Source organism: Coloeus monedula (genome assembly GCF_965178545.1).
Source record: "Coloeus monedula genome assembly, chromosome: 7".
In the NCBI taxonomy this organism is placed as follows: Eukaryota; Metazoa; Chordata; class Aves; order Passeriformes; family Corvidae; genus Coloeus; species Coloeus monedula.
Window position 1 is genome coordinate 21,865,494 of NC_138787.1, and position 14,767 is coordinate 21,880,260.

General features: G+C 34.9%; 1 protein-coding gene across 1 annotated transcript in view; it reads left to right on the forward strand.

Moving 5' to 3' along the window:
- LOC309574965 (sodium channel protein type 1 subunit alpha-like) overlaps positions 1-13,073 on the forward strand; it is a gene marked incomplete at both ends in the record, with an annotated part of 62,629 nt that extends 49,556 nt beyond the window's left edge. The window contains 6 exon segments of the mRNA XM_082285009.1: positions 1,555-1,836; positions 8,454-8,507; positions 8,961-9,102; positions 10,775-10,899; positions 11,254-11,524; positions 11,905-13,073. Coding sequence (XP_082141135.1) covers positions 1,555-1,836; positions 8,454-8,507; positions 8,961-9,102; positions 10,775-10,899; positions 11,254-11,524; positions 11,905-13,073 — 2,043 coding nt within the window.
- Positions 13,074-14,767: the final 1,694 nt, after the last annotated feature.

A 14,767-nucleotide genomic window follows, 5' to 3' on the forward strand; every position in this document is an offset into this window, starting at 1 on the left:
CTTGGAACAAATTTCAGAATTTCTAATTCCATTTCTAATTTTTATGTTGTTCTCAGTTCCATGAAGCTAAGTAGCAACAGATTTATCACTGGGATCTTTTAATCACCAAAACCACAAGATATTTAAAAAAAAAAAAAAAAAGAATAACTAAATTTTTTTTTAAATCATGGTTTTATAAAAGATAAGGATTATTCTGTTACAGGAAGGTCCCATTTCTACTGTCTGGCAATGGAGGAGACCCTTCTAAATGAAAAGAAAATAAGAAAATACAGCCTGGAAATAACATTTCTACCTAAGATCTCTAAACAGGTTCAAACTCCTGGCCATAACATTTGGGAGGAGGAGGGGAGGAGGGTGCTGAGTGACAAATAACACAACCACAATATTCCACTTTCCATATTCCAGAGGCTGTGAAATACAGGTAGTAAGATTGAGCAGTTCTAAGCTTGCTCACAACTATGTTGGTAGTGGGGAGGATGCATCTGTATCGTAGGGGAAAAAAGATGGACTAAGCCAACTTAATATATTCCACTATCCATGCCAATCTTTTCCTGCCTTGCTGCAGGACTTAGATGACCAAGAATCAGAGCCCTGCTTTATATTTTATTTTACCTTCCTACCAGGTCCCAAAAGTTTACAGAAGAAAAAATGTAAAATTTAAAATAAAACATAACTTGTAAATGAGAATCTGGAATTGGATACTTAATGAAAAACAATTTCTCATCACAAAAGTTTTGATAGGTCTGACAGACACATGTGATTAATTACTGTAATATCAGAACAATACACCTTTAATCTACATCAGGTTTATTGACATCTTGCCTGCAAGTGTCTGAGAAGGCAACCCCCCCAAAAGTAATTAAAAATGCAAAATCGGAAGTCCTAAATACATCCTTTTTTAGATAAATGAAGGGTATTGCTAACTTAATACATGAAAAAACAAGACTGGAGCTTGAAATAAATTATGTTGATTCAAGTAGAAACATACTGCAAACCTGTCTTGCTTTCATATACAAAGAAATTAATCTTTGTTATAATCTTGCATGGAACAATAAGGCAATAAAGTTCTGTATTTAATTCGCGCATAATTCTTATATGTAGAGCTTAGTTTCTAGATTCATGGCATTTGTGTTTTCAGCTTGAATTTCAGAACTCTGTTGATCAAATCTACAGGTTGCCATTTTGCTTTAAACATTTTTTAAGCTATGATTTCATGCATTTTTAGAATTTTATTATGTCTATATTTTTCATTTAGCACATTTTTCTTTTTTATCTAGAACACATCAGTGCCAGGCATCATCTTACTACTGCCAGGTCTTCTTTTTTGTTTTTCTATTAATTATTTTCATTTTTTCACTCATTTTCATTACATGTACTACTGTTAATATTTTAAAAGAACAATGCAATGCTACGGTTATTAATGTACTGCTTTAAAATTTATAGTATTAGTTTCTGAATAAGCCTTTATTAAGGAATGGTGAAACAGTATACAAAGATGTATTGCTGTAAATATGCTTATACTCTTTTCTCTTTCCCCCTGTATTTGTGTACTAGGTGGTTGTGAATGCCCTTTTAGGAGCAATTCCATCCATCATGAACGTGCTTCTCGTTTGTCTTATATTCTGGCTAATTTTCAGCATCATGGGAGTAAATCTGTTTGCTGGGAAGTTCTACTACTGTGTTAACACCACAACTGATGAAAGGTTTGAAGTCGACCAAATCAACAATTTTAGTCAGTGCGAGGAACTCATAAAAAACAATCAAAGTGCCCGATGGAAAAACGTGAAAGTAAACTTTGATAATGTAGGATTTGGGTATCTTTCTTTACTTCAAGTAGTAAGTGATCACTCTTTATATACCTTTTCCTGTTTATATGCAGTAGTGAAAAGCAATTCTAGCAACAGAGAGAAAACATTTACCTGATGATTTTTATCTGTGACTTAGTAGTACTGCTACACTGGTAGTTGATTACTCTTTTCATCATAAGCAGCAAGTAAGAGTCTATTATGATGAATAAAGAATTTTTAGGATATCTAATGACACATCTTCCTATTTATGGCTCCCTTAGTCCTACAGCTCCTTCTAATTTTTAAAGTTTCTAGAAGTACCTAGGAATGGTATTCAGGTATCTAAATATTTTAAGTTTTCCAGTTGCTGAAAAAAAATCTCCATTGGTGTGATTAAGTCACAAAGAATTCCAGGTAATAAATTTCATCTCAGGGATGTGGCTGCCACCAGTGCAGACTTACGTGATATAAAAAGCAATTTCTCATTCAGAAGAGAAATAAGAAAAATAGCACTCGATACTGTAATCTATGAAATATTTTCCTGATATTTCTGTGCACAAGGACCTCATGGAGTTTAGTTGGCAAAAACTGAGGGAAGAAGAAAGAAAATAGATGCAGAAAGTTACTATAAGATTATGCCTTCACTATCAAAAATTGTGTCCTCACAACCCCGTCTATCTTTGTATTTTGAAGTAGCTAACAATGTGACCTAGCTTTAATCAAGAAAATGAGGGACTCTAATCCATGTTGTGTACCTTCAGCAAACTCTATGTTGTTTTTTTTTTTTTGATGTTACTCTCTAACTCTGTAGTATCTTATGTTTCATTTTTATTGCTTTTAAATAAGTTTCCAGCTTTTATGTTGTTTATATATAATCTCAGTAGAACAAATCATTAACATGATGCAGTGGTGTGGACATTGTCCTGCACATGGTCTAAAACACTAGTTCTGAGCAATATGAACTGCCTCTCCCAGCTAATACAGCATCTTACTTGTGTGACTGATAAGTCCATCAATTTAAAATTCATTATGATTACTTACTTTACTGTCACATCAGGAAGGAGTGGAGAGGGACCAATAGTACTAAAGAAATAAAATACTGAATACAATTTGATTTTGATAACTAAAGACTTTAAGTATTTATTTTCCTTGCCTTATTTATGAAATCTACTCACCCAGGGAGGCAGAATGCTGCATTACAGGTGTTCAGGAGAAACAAGACATCAACAAAGCTTTCTCCAAGTAGTTTGCAACTCTGTTTCTAGTAGTACCTATTCTACTTTGAGACAAAGGTAATTATTCTAGGTTCATTTCCTTCCTGGCTTTGTGGCCACAATCACCACCCCTCAGCTACTTGCAGTCATATCTGTTTCAGTGTCCTGGCTATGCAGAGATTATTTAATCTTCTATTCGTTGAAAAGCAACAAATATTTCTTACATAAACACTTAGATTCTTAAATTATTGGAATTTTTTCAGAGGCAAATTAGGAGAAATTTGCCAACTGTTCCCACAATTCCAAAGGACAAATTAATCTAGACCTACCACAGAGGGACCTAGCTCTCACCGAGGACAAGCCAGTTGTTTGTGCAGTATCTGCAATGTAGAGATTTTGCAAGAACATGGGACCCTCACTTAATGATGGGGGATTTTTTGTGTGAGTAGAATGTCCATGACAACAGCACTTAATTTTTCTGTACTGCTAAAATGCTTGTAAAAGCATGAAGGATTTTTTTGTTTGACATACCAGAAAAAAAGGGTCATTTCTGTCATTGCACAAAACAGAAACTTGGCCCTGCATCTTCTAGAGTTTGGTAAGTAAGCCAATAGTAGTGATTTTGCAGTTATGGAATGATAAGAGCCCTAGGACCAAGAAAGAATATCCGCTTGATTTTCAGTTAATGCATTAAAATGTGTAGAATCTGTTTTTTCACCTTCATGAAAACAAGGCCACAATTCACCACTGTTTGAGATTCTTACATTGCTTTCTCAATCAAAAAAACCCCACTGATAACATGATTTTCTATTTGATATATAAAGTACTTTTGATCAAACTCTAGCACAAGACTCCAAAGCCATCATGTCCAAAACAAACATGAGACATGAATAGGTATGTCATAGCCCTAGATTTTCCTACCCTTCCTAAACAGCTTGCAGCAATAGAAAGATGACTAAATGCTAAGGTACTAACTAGAGGTATACATTACTGTGTCAGAAACAAGGATAAATATATTGAAAGTTTAGTATTTGGCCTAAAAGTATATATTGAGCCTGAAAAATATGATTAGAAAATCATGTGGATATTCTTTCTGTTAGCTTAATGTGATCATTAATGGCCTTTCTACTGAAGTCATTTGGTTCTCCACCTTAACAACCTCAGGCACAGACTTTTATTAGTGCTAGACCTGAGAAAATAACCCCAGGGAGGTCAATGCCATTTTTTTAATAACAATCTCTGTGAAGAGTATCAGTGCATGAATTACTGATACAAGGCCAGGAGGCTAGAAAATAAATACAGAAAGCTTCCTCTTATTCCCCATTATTTCCATTCTCCATTCTGCCCTCTGGCTCATGCCCTTTGAGTCAGTCAAAGAATCCCATCAGCTTTTCTGGGTTACAAGAACCATAAAGTAAGTCCTTACTATCTGTATCACTATTTGGAGTGAATGCTAATGGCAGTTAGTACCATTTTCATGACAAAAAACTGAAATGAAAACAAGCCAAAAGAATTTCAACCCAAGGCATTGAGGACCTTATTATTCTGGGAACGACATAAAAGAATCCTGTGAACAACTTTTTTTTTAATGTTTTTAGCAGTATATGGGTCTCTTCATCACAGAAAATCCTTCTAATTTTAAGAGTGATATGGAAAAGAAACATATATTTCACAGAGAAATGCTCCAAAGCAAAGGGATAATTTCAGAAAGTATTCTAGGCTCAAATTATAGAAATGTGTGATAGTAACTTTTTGAGCAAAAGGAACTCTCTAACAAGCTCTTTCTTGAGTTTGCTTGGCAGTGATGGTGGATGACTTTCCTGAATGAGGGGCCTAAGAAAAAAACTTTACCTAATTTTTGGTTGACATTTCTTGGGTTTTTTTCTTTCATGGGAGGGGTTTGTGTGGAAAATCTTCAGTATTATAGCAATGTTATAATTATTTCTGCCCAAAAATACAGCCTAACAATACATGTCATTGATAAAACCAAGTTCTATAGACTTTGTTGATCAGAGTGTTTTCCAGAATTCTTATATAATTTGGAGTATATTTATTCATGCCATCAGTCATATAAGCACACATTTCTTCTATGAGAATTTTTTTCTTCTATAATACAGCGTAGATCATGTTGGTTTATGTGGATCTTCAAGATTCTTTTTTCATTTCTTGGTCTGAACTTGCTTGAGTATTTCTGTCTCTAAAGAGAAGCATCAAAGCAGAGACAGATCTGCTGGAGAAATTCCTTTCACAATTGTCATGCACCAATGGGTGAAGAGGAAGAGGCTGGTGTACACAAAGAGATGTGGCATCTGCCCTGATAATTTTATGGCCTTATGCCTTTTAACTTGAACCTAGTATTTGGATTCCTTGGTAAGTAAATCTCCCAAAGGCCTGCTTTTACCCTGCTAGTAAGGGTATACCCTGCTTGCCAGGACAAAGTGTAACCCCAGTGGGTCTCAAAGCACAATATTATACTATACTGTTGTTATGAATATCAGTAAGAAAATACATCTCTTGAAGTGTATGGTAAAAAAATCAGAATCTGAATTCTAAGGCTAGAAGTTTAGGATCCTTTCAAAGTTCAAGCAGGCTAGTATTTTAAAAGCAAGATCCTATTGTATGTCCAAAAGAGATTGTGAATCTTCATGGTGATTATTTCTGGTAAAGAAATTGAGTGGTGAAACTCCAGCATGACTTCATGAGAAATTATTTATCAGGGGGGAAAAAATTTGATGTATTTTTACCAATAGTAAAGGAGATGGGTGATTTTTGCTCTGTTGTTTTTTCTAACTACATTTGAATCTGCATCTGAATATGTGTCATTAAAATTTCCTTGGGGGGAAAAACATTTGGAACAGATGCTGACTTCAGTTATACTGCTGTAATCTTTAAAATCAATTAATTACTCCTGATTTAGAGTTACTGAGAATATAGAATATATTTTATATGGTAATATGCTAAACAGAAACTAATAATTTGATCTCTTGGTAATTTTCTGTGTTATTTTCTATTCAGTATACACAAATACACAAATGATACCTTATTTCTGTTAAAGAGAACACATTGCAGATAAATATAAGCAGGTCTATGCATCTACGGTAGAAATAATGCTTTCACTGAATGTGATGCCTTGACTCTCCTAATTTCTTCAAAAATTGTAGTATCTTAGAGTTTTATGAAACTCATTGTGGATAATACAAGATAGCAATATGTCATATTTCTGTTTTTCCACCCCCATACTGTTTTCAAGTTTCCTTTTTAACAACAGCAACAACTACAATAATATTAATACAGCTCAGTCCTTCAGCTCTATTTTCTATCACTGGTTGGAAGGGTACTGTCTGTTTATAGTGCAGTGACGATGGTGAAGCTCAATATTTCAAAATTAGTCTATTTTTTTTTATTGACTCTTAGTCTAGGCTACACCAATAAATTTGCAAAAATCCCAATAATAATTCCGTTTTGCCTGGAGGATGATATGGAAAGATCACCGTGGGTTTGAATCTGAGGCAACAGCACACACTTTGCACAAATGCCACTCCATCATTTTCATCATCTTTCTGAAGTAAAAGTATGCTCATTATTTTCACATGGTGTTTCAGACTGAAGTGCTGATTTCAGGTTATGACATTCCAAAAAATGCAAGCAGTGTACCAACACAGAAACAACAGTAGCACTCTAAGACATGAAGTAATCATCTTGCCCTATTTAGACCTTGTTAGATGAAATACTGAGTCCTGTTTTGGTTGCCATTTCAAGAGATGAACTAGTGTAAGAGAGCCCAGAGGAAAACAGTGAGAGGGATCAGAGTTCTGGAAAACAAGATTTACATGGAAAGATTGAAGGAACAGTGATCACTACCTAAACAAGAAAGACAACAACAATCAGTTTGCAAGAAGTAAAAGATGCTGCCTGAAGGTGATTGCTGCAGCTCTCCAGATACGTAATGGCTGTGACAAGTGAGTCTTAAATGGCAACAGAAGGATGTAAATATTAGGAAATAATAAAAACAAGTGCCAGAATAAATATTTTTTAAAAGGTTGTGGAGTGTTCACCATTAAAAGCCTTTGAGGACAAATTCAACATATATTAGTAATTTACATAGAGTAAAGCTTATCTACTTCTCTTAATCCCTTGCAGTCCAAGTATTCCACGAGGACTTTAAATTCTTCAGCTGAGACATCTACTTGTTTCAGATTTATTCTGGATTTACTCGTCCTCTGATACTACAGTTTGATTTCACCATTGTACTGTTAGTTGCCTGAGCTTCATATATTCTGTGTTGACCCCAAGATGTCAAAGTTGCTGCACATTGGATTTGCATCTAAGGATAATCATGCTCTTTTCAGTATTCCACTGTTTCAAAAGTGTAAGGGACCTTTCCTTTAAGAAAATAATTTCTTCTCATTTTAAGTTCACATCAGGATGATGCCAAACTGCTCTGTGTCCTGCATAAAAAAAAAGGTTTCTGGAACTTTCACTAGAAATGAAACCTCAAGATGATGGTCATACAGCAAAAAACACGGATGAAGAGTGCTCCATTCCTGATTCTATTCTGCAACTGGTGGCAATGAAAATGGAGGAACCAATGATCTGTAGCCTTGTTTTGCAAAATTTTAATAAGGATTAAAGAACAGAGAGCTATTTCCTTTTTTTGCTTTATTTTTGGGTACAACTGGATTAAAAACCAATTGATTTCTACTTGGAGATGTTGCCTAGTTAAAAGAGAACTAATTGCCACAACAGAGAAAATTACTTTATGTTTCAAACATTCTGATGAAGCAATCTACACCTAACTGTCAAATATAAAAATTTACAGATTTTGGGCAGAGGAAATAGTTACAAAATTTCACTAAATGCTGTCATTTATGAGGCATATAAGTATTCAATGCACATAAACCACTTCCTGCTACTTTAGGTCAGGATGTATCTGAGAGATCTAGGCTCTGTAAAGCACAATACAATATATTTAATCTGAACATAGAATTATTAAACCAGGTAAAATCTTTCAAAGTAGACTCTGATTGATAGGAAAACACCTTTTTTGAGATTATAAAATTTTTGGTTCCCTTTTGTTGGCACCTTTTTTATTTGGGAGGGTGGAACTACATATCAGTGTTCATTGGTGGCAACTCAGTTACATAAGGCTGTACACCCAGCTGTACATAGCTTTTGCAGTTGACAAGATTTGATGAACTAAAATGCCTTCTACAGTTTTTGGTAATTAGAAATTAAAAATAAGTTAATCATACAGCTTAAAATGTTCATATCATGACAAAGTAATGGGATACACAGCAGTATGTCCGATGAGCAGCTGAATAGAAAGCCAAGAGACAAAATTCTTCAGAAATCTAATGCTAGTAATTATTCCTGGAGCTGTACTGAGTTGCTGGAAATTATTAAATGAATTGTCTTTAGGCTCTATGCTTAAACAGGTGTGTACTGTTTACAGGCTACATTTAAAGGCTGGATGGATATTATGTATGCAGCTATTGACTCAAGAGATGTAAGTACTGCAAATATTTTAAATTATCTTTTTTTTCCTGAGTTCTATCTACAAGTGTGTATTTATCTTATTTATCTTATAAGAAATTAATACTTATTTATCTTATAAGCAATTAATATCCATACAATAAAATGAAAACAAATTAATTAGAATGAGGTTCTAATAAGCAATTAATACTTATTTATCTTATAAGCAATTAATATCCATACAATAGAATGAAAACAATTAAATTAATTAGAATGAGGTTTTGTGGTAACAAAATATGGAAAACTGAATGCAAACTGCCAGATACTATCAGCAAGAGGTGGAATAGACAAAATATATTGATATAAGTGATAGGAATAGTGTCCAAACACAAAATATTGGGGACATTTTGCACAAGGTTGCCACTTGTTCAGCTGAAATTTTCACATCAAATCTTAGGAATGATATTTCACTTTTTTTTTTCCTTAGGTATTACAGCAACCCAAGTATGAAGACAACTTGTACATGTACTTGTATTTCGTCATCTTTATAATTTTTGGGTCTTTTTTCACCCTGAATTTGTTCATTGGTGTCATTATTGACAACTTCAATCAGCAAAAAAAGAAGATAAGTATTGTTTCACTTCCCTTTAAAGATATTCTAAAATATTGCATTTTTGCAGGTGCATGATATATGGAAAGTACACCCATAGCTTGTTCAAAATTGAAAAAACTGCAGTATACTAGGACATAAAATCATACCTGCAGTATTCATTAAAGTCATAAGATTTTTCATTTAGTGAGTGGGACAGATCCTTCTGTTGTCTCCTCAAGTCATCTGCTTTTTCATGACTAAACTTTATGAGGTCTTCTTGCATGATCCAACCCCTCAATTAGGTCCCTACATTAAAGAAATCATAATTTCTTGGGGTATTTTTCTTCTTGATTTGTAGTTATTCTATGAGCACACAAAAAATAGCTAGCTGGTCGTGAAACAAAGAATTATTTCATCACACAACTACAGATGCTGTTTTAATGATCACAAGTATTCAAGTTCTACTGTGTGGCACTGAACAATCTGAAAGTATACAGAGCAGGAGTGGTTTGTAACTATTTCAGGACCTTTTTCTATTGTTTCACAGTGCAGATGTAGATAATCTCACTGGTATAGATGGTCTAACTATGAGATGCTTGCCTTTAAAATTATTTTCTCCAAATAGATAAAGCAATGAAAGCTCAAGGACCAACGCACCTATGAGTTACTAGTTTACTTTTACTTTGCTGGGCTGCATCACTTTCTTTGGGTTTATGTTAATAATGAGAAATACTAAGCAAGATTTTTGGAAGCTGTACATGGTAGAAACCTAGAGGTATATGGTTAAGGAGACTGTCCAGCTTATGGTCCATGCATTCCCATATCTTCAAGCTTCCCACACACTCATCCACAAAGGTCTGCATCCAGTCCTATGTGTGCATTAGCATTCCTGGAATTAGATATCTGCAAGTATCTCTTATCAAGGAAAAAAATTTCTACAAGAGGTATGGGAAGTATCATGGGTTTTCATTCAAGCTGTCTCTTAACGAAGGTTACTATGGATTTTGGTTAGGTTACTATGAAAGACCCATAATTCCTCCTTTGTCTTCACTGCCAGACTTTCAAAGGCAGGTTCATGCTTCTGCTAAACAGACCTTCATTGAACATGGATGCTAATCAAAATAAAAGATTTAAAAGAGAGCATTTTGCTGTTAATAGGGTGCTTCAATCTTCAGCTAAGTTTCTCCAAAGTCTGATAATCCATCTTCTCAAGAACCTTGAAGACTTTGGGTCCCAATGCTAATGTGACTGCAAAACTAGAGATACCTAAAGCACATTCCTCTACTGAAAACCTGACTTCGTCTCTTTCCTTTGTTTCACTAAAATCACAGTTCAAAAGTGACAGTATTGAGCAGCCCAGACTGAGTTTATCTCACATACTATTTACAGTATCTCTTCCTATAAAAGAAAATAGGTACTGAAAATGATTTTTTCTTGGAATTCCATGAAAATAACTGTAGAAAACTGTTGCATTGTTTTTTTGGTTGGTTTGTTTTTTGTTGTTTTTTTTTTTTTTTTTTGAGAGATGCAGTACTGGATGTCCAGACTTCCAGACTAAATGCTTAGATTGTAGACAGTTTTAGATTGTAGACAGCTGCATTTGATAGCTAAGAGATTTTTCCCAATTTAGTCATCTTGATTTTTGAATCATTCAATCATATTTCTCAAAGAGTTTTCTCAGCACTGCATATAAATGTGATTATAACCAGTTTTGGTTTCATGTTTTTACTTTGGAGGTCAAGACATATTTATGACAGAAGAGCAGAAGAAATACTACAATGCAATGAAAAAGCTGGGATCCAAAAAACCACAAAAACCTATACCAAGACCAGGGGTAAAATTATTTATACACATCAGACAAATAGCTATTTACAAAGAGTTTTTATTGATATAGAGAGAGCAGAAATATACCCAAATGAAAATTATCAGTAACTAGTGCATTAGTCAGCAGAAATGGAAAATAAAAACAAAACCAAAAAACTGTTTTCAACTTGCAACTGTATGTATGAATATGCAACACAGGAGGCTGAACTAAGTTGTTGTATTTGAGTACTCCACTTAAGACCACTAGTTGCAATTTTATTGAAGTCTCATAAGCCTTACTGCATGTGTTTTTCTACTTTCTTCTAACAGGAAAAAAAATAAGTTACAGTTTGTATTGGATGTTTCTTTTTTCTTTCTTCCTCAGAATAAATTCCAAGGCATGGTCTTTGATTTTGTGACACAGCAAGTATTTGACATCAGCATCATGATTCTTATTTGTCTTAACATGGTAACCATGATGGTAGAAACTGATGACCAGAGCAAAGAAATGGAAAATATTTTATACTGGATAAACCTCGTGTTCATTGTCCTTTTCACTGGAGAATGTGTCCTGAAATTAATTTCACTTCGCCATTACTACTTCACTATAGGCTGGAACATTTTTGATTTTGTGGTTGTCATTCTCTCAATAGTAGGTAAGTCTTGTTAATTAAACCAAAAAGAAGGTAAAATGAATATGAGGTGAACTTTTACTTGAATAGAGCTATATGGTGAGCTTTTCCAATTGCAAGATTTACAGCCAACTCATTCAACTTTACATTTTTACTTGTTTTATTTTTACGTTATTTAGCTAAACCAACCATCAAAACTATTATGATCATCCAACATATATTGCACCTGCAAATATTAAGTACAACTGCTAAAACCGAAATTATGCAAGTGGAATCTACAGAATATCTTTAATTGCTACGTAAAACCGCTGATTTTAAAAATATGTTTCTAAATTTCTATCGTGATATGGAGATTAAGTGGTAATGTACCTTGGTTTTCTTCTTTTCTTTTTTTTCTTTTTTAGGTATGTTCTTAGCTGAGATGATTGAGAAGTACTTCGTATCCCCCACACTATTCAGAGTCATCCGACTTGCCAGAATCGGTCGAATCCTGCGCCTCATTAAAGGCGCTAAGGGAATCCGCACTCTGCTTTTTGCTCTGATGATGTCTCTTCCTGCTTTGTTCAACATTGGGCTGCTGCTCTTCCTGGTCATGTTCATCTATGCGATATTTGGCATGTCCAACTTTGCCTATGTCAAGAGGGAAGCTGGGATTGATGACATGTTCAACTTTGAAACCTTTGGCAACAGCATGATCTGCCTGTTTCAGATCACCACATCCGCGGGCTGGGATGGTTTGCTCGCCCCGATCCTTAACAGTGGGGAGCCAGACTGTGACCCTAACAAGGCTCATCCAGGGAGTTCTGTGAAAGGTGACTGTGGCAACCCTTCTGTTGGGATTTTCTTCTTTGTCAGCTACATTATCATATCCTTTCTGGTAGTGGTGAACATGTACATCGCCGTGATTTTGGAGAACTTTGGTGTTGCTACTGAAGAAAGCGCTGAACCCTTGAGCGAGGACGACTTTGAGATGTTCTATGAAGTCTGGGAGAAGTTTGATCCTGATGCAACACAATTCATGGAATTTGAGAAATTGTCTGATTTTGCAGCAGCACTTGAGCCTCCTCTTCATCTACCCAAACCAAACAAAGTCCAGCTTATTGCAATGGATCTGCCCATGGTGAGCGGTGACAGAATTCACTGCCTTGACATCTTGTTTGCTTTCACAAAGCGTGTATTGGGGGAAAGTGGGGAGATGGACGCCCTCAGAATACAGATGGAAGATCGGTTTATGGCATCCAATCCTTCTAAAGCTTCCTATGAACCAATTACAACCACATTGAAACGAAAACAGGAGGAAGTATCTGCTGTCATCATTCAGCGTGCTTACAGACGTCACCTTTTAAAACGAACAGTAAAACAAGCTTCCTTTATCTATAACAAAAATAAAACTGAAGGTGGGACTGGTCAGGGTATGAAAGATGAAATCCTTATCGACAAGTTAAACGAAAACTCATTTACAGAGAAAACAGATATAACCGCATCAACAGCAGTTTGTCCACCTTCTTATGATCGTGTAATGAGGCCAGTCAAAGAAAAGCACGAAAAGGAAGAGAAAGATGGTCAAAAATAAGAGCAAATAGCAAGAAAAATCATATATGTGCGAAGTAGTTCACAGCCTGTAAGGATCATGTGTTTGTGTCAACAGGACTCCTGAAGGAGGTCTATGCCAAACTGACAATTTTTACAAATATACTGTAAATTAAAGGTCAGTGCCTATTAAAAGACAGTGACCCCTTGTCAGCGACTGTGACTGTGATAAGAAGAAACAACCTTGACAGGAGGTTACTGTTCTCACTACCAGCTGACACTGCTGAAGAGGAGAGAAAAAAATGGCTACACAGACTGTAGGGATCAGTTAAAGGGGTGCGAAACCAAGTATTTGTGTGCTTAGCATAAAATATGGTAATTGTATCCACTGTTTGCATTTCAACTGCCACATACTTCATATTTTTACAAAATCTGTGTTGGTGGATTCATCTTGTTTTTATTCATATGTTGTTTCTTATATGTGACTATTTTTGTAAATGGGGCTTCTGTTGGGGAAGGGAATTAAGTACACCTTTACAGGTACAAGGGCCAGGTGTTCTATTATACAACTAATATACACACAGAAATTATTTGCATGAAGGCATGCTGCACTTATAGATCATGCATGAAAATAACATTAAGTCACAAAGAACAACAGGTTTTTTTAGTACAGTGTTTCTGGAAAGGAATAACAGATTTTGAGGTGCTTAATTAAAGTATTCATGTTGTATCATGTTCAAACAAGTCTTAGTATGCCTGTAAAGTCCTCTACAACTCACAAGAATAGTAAATATGGTTTACTTTTTGCACAGACCATTAAGTTTCAGAAGGTGCAAACTTCTTCCTAGGTCTGGAGTCACAGATTTTGTCTTTGTCAAATGTCTTTCTGCGTACGAATACTAAATGAATCTGCCTCAGCCCTCCAAATTGATCAAAAAGAGCCCTCTATAAAGTTGTTCTGCTTTATCCTGCAGTATTGTTTAGCCATCTTCAGCTCTCAGTAAGGTTGATGTTGTACACGTTAATGAAAAGCCCTCTGCTATGTAAATAATTTTTAACCAGTGGTGCATGTTTGAGCAAACAGATAATGACTTTAGCACACATTGCATCAAATATGTACCACAATAAGTGTAGTGCGCAAGCGTTCAACAGGTAAAATTACGTATTATCTACCATTATAGATAGTATGGATGCAATCAATGCATGTTTCTATTGCCTATGCTGCTATTCCTTTGACAGAGCAGGATTCTCAAACATGGGAAGCCATACATCAGAGCTAAATGAAATAAACTACCCAAAAAGACCTCATTCCTCCATACCATTAAGCAATATTTTGCAGCTATTTAGGAGCTTGTTTTACATTTCTGAATTTTCAGTGAAAAAAAAGCATATAGTGTATATCCAAACTGTACAGACATGTTGAAAACTACTAGACCTGTTGAAAATAATGTTAGGATTTTATAAGCAAATATAAATACTGTAAAAATCATTTTATTTTATTTTTCAGCATTATGTACATAAAACAAGAACTGAATTTTATCTTCAGGTTGATGTCACACCGTTTTTGTTACTTTCTGTCCATATCTTTTCACACAAGAACTCCAGAGAACAAGATATAACTGAATGGATACCTGTAGGTTCTTATTTTTTACAGTATTTGCCAACATATCAATAATTTCTGCGAAATAAGTTCATAATTTGCTTCTAAAAAGCTAAGGGTTTTTTTGCAGTTGGGAA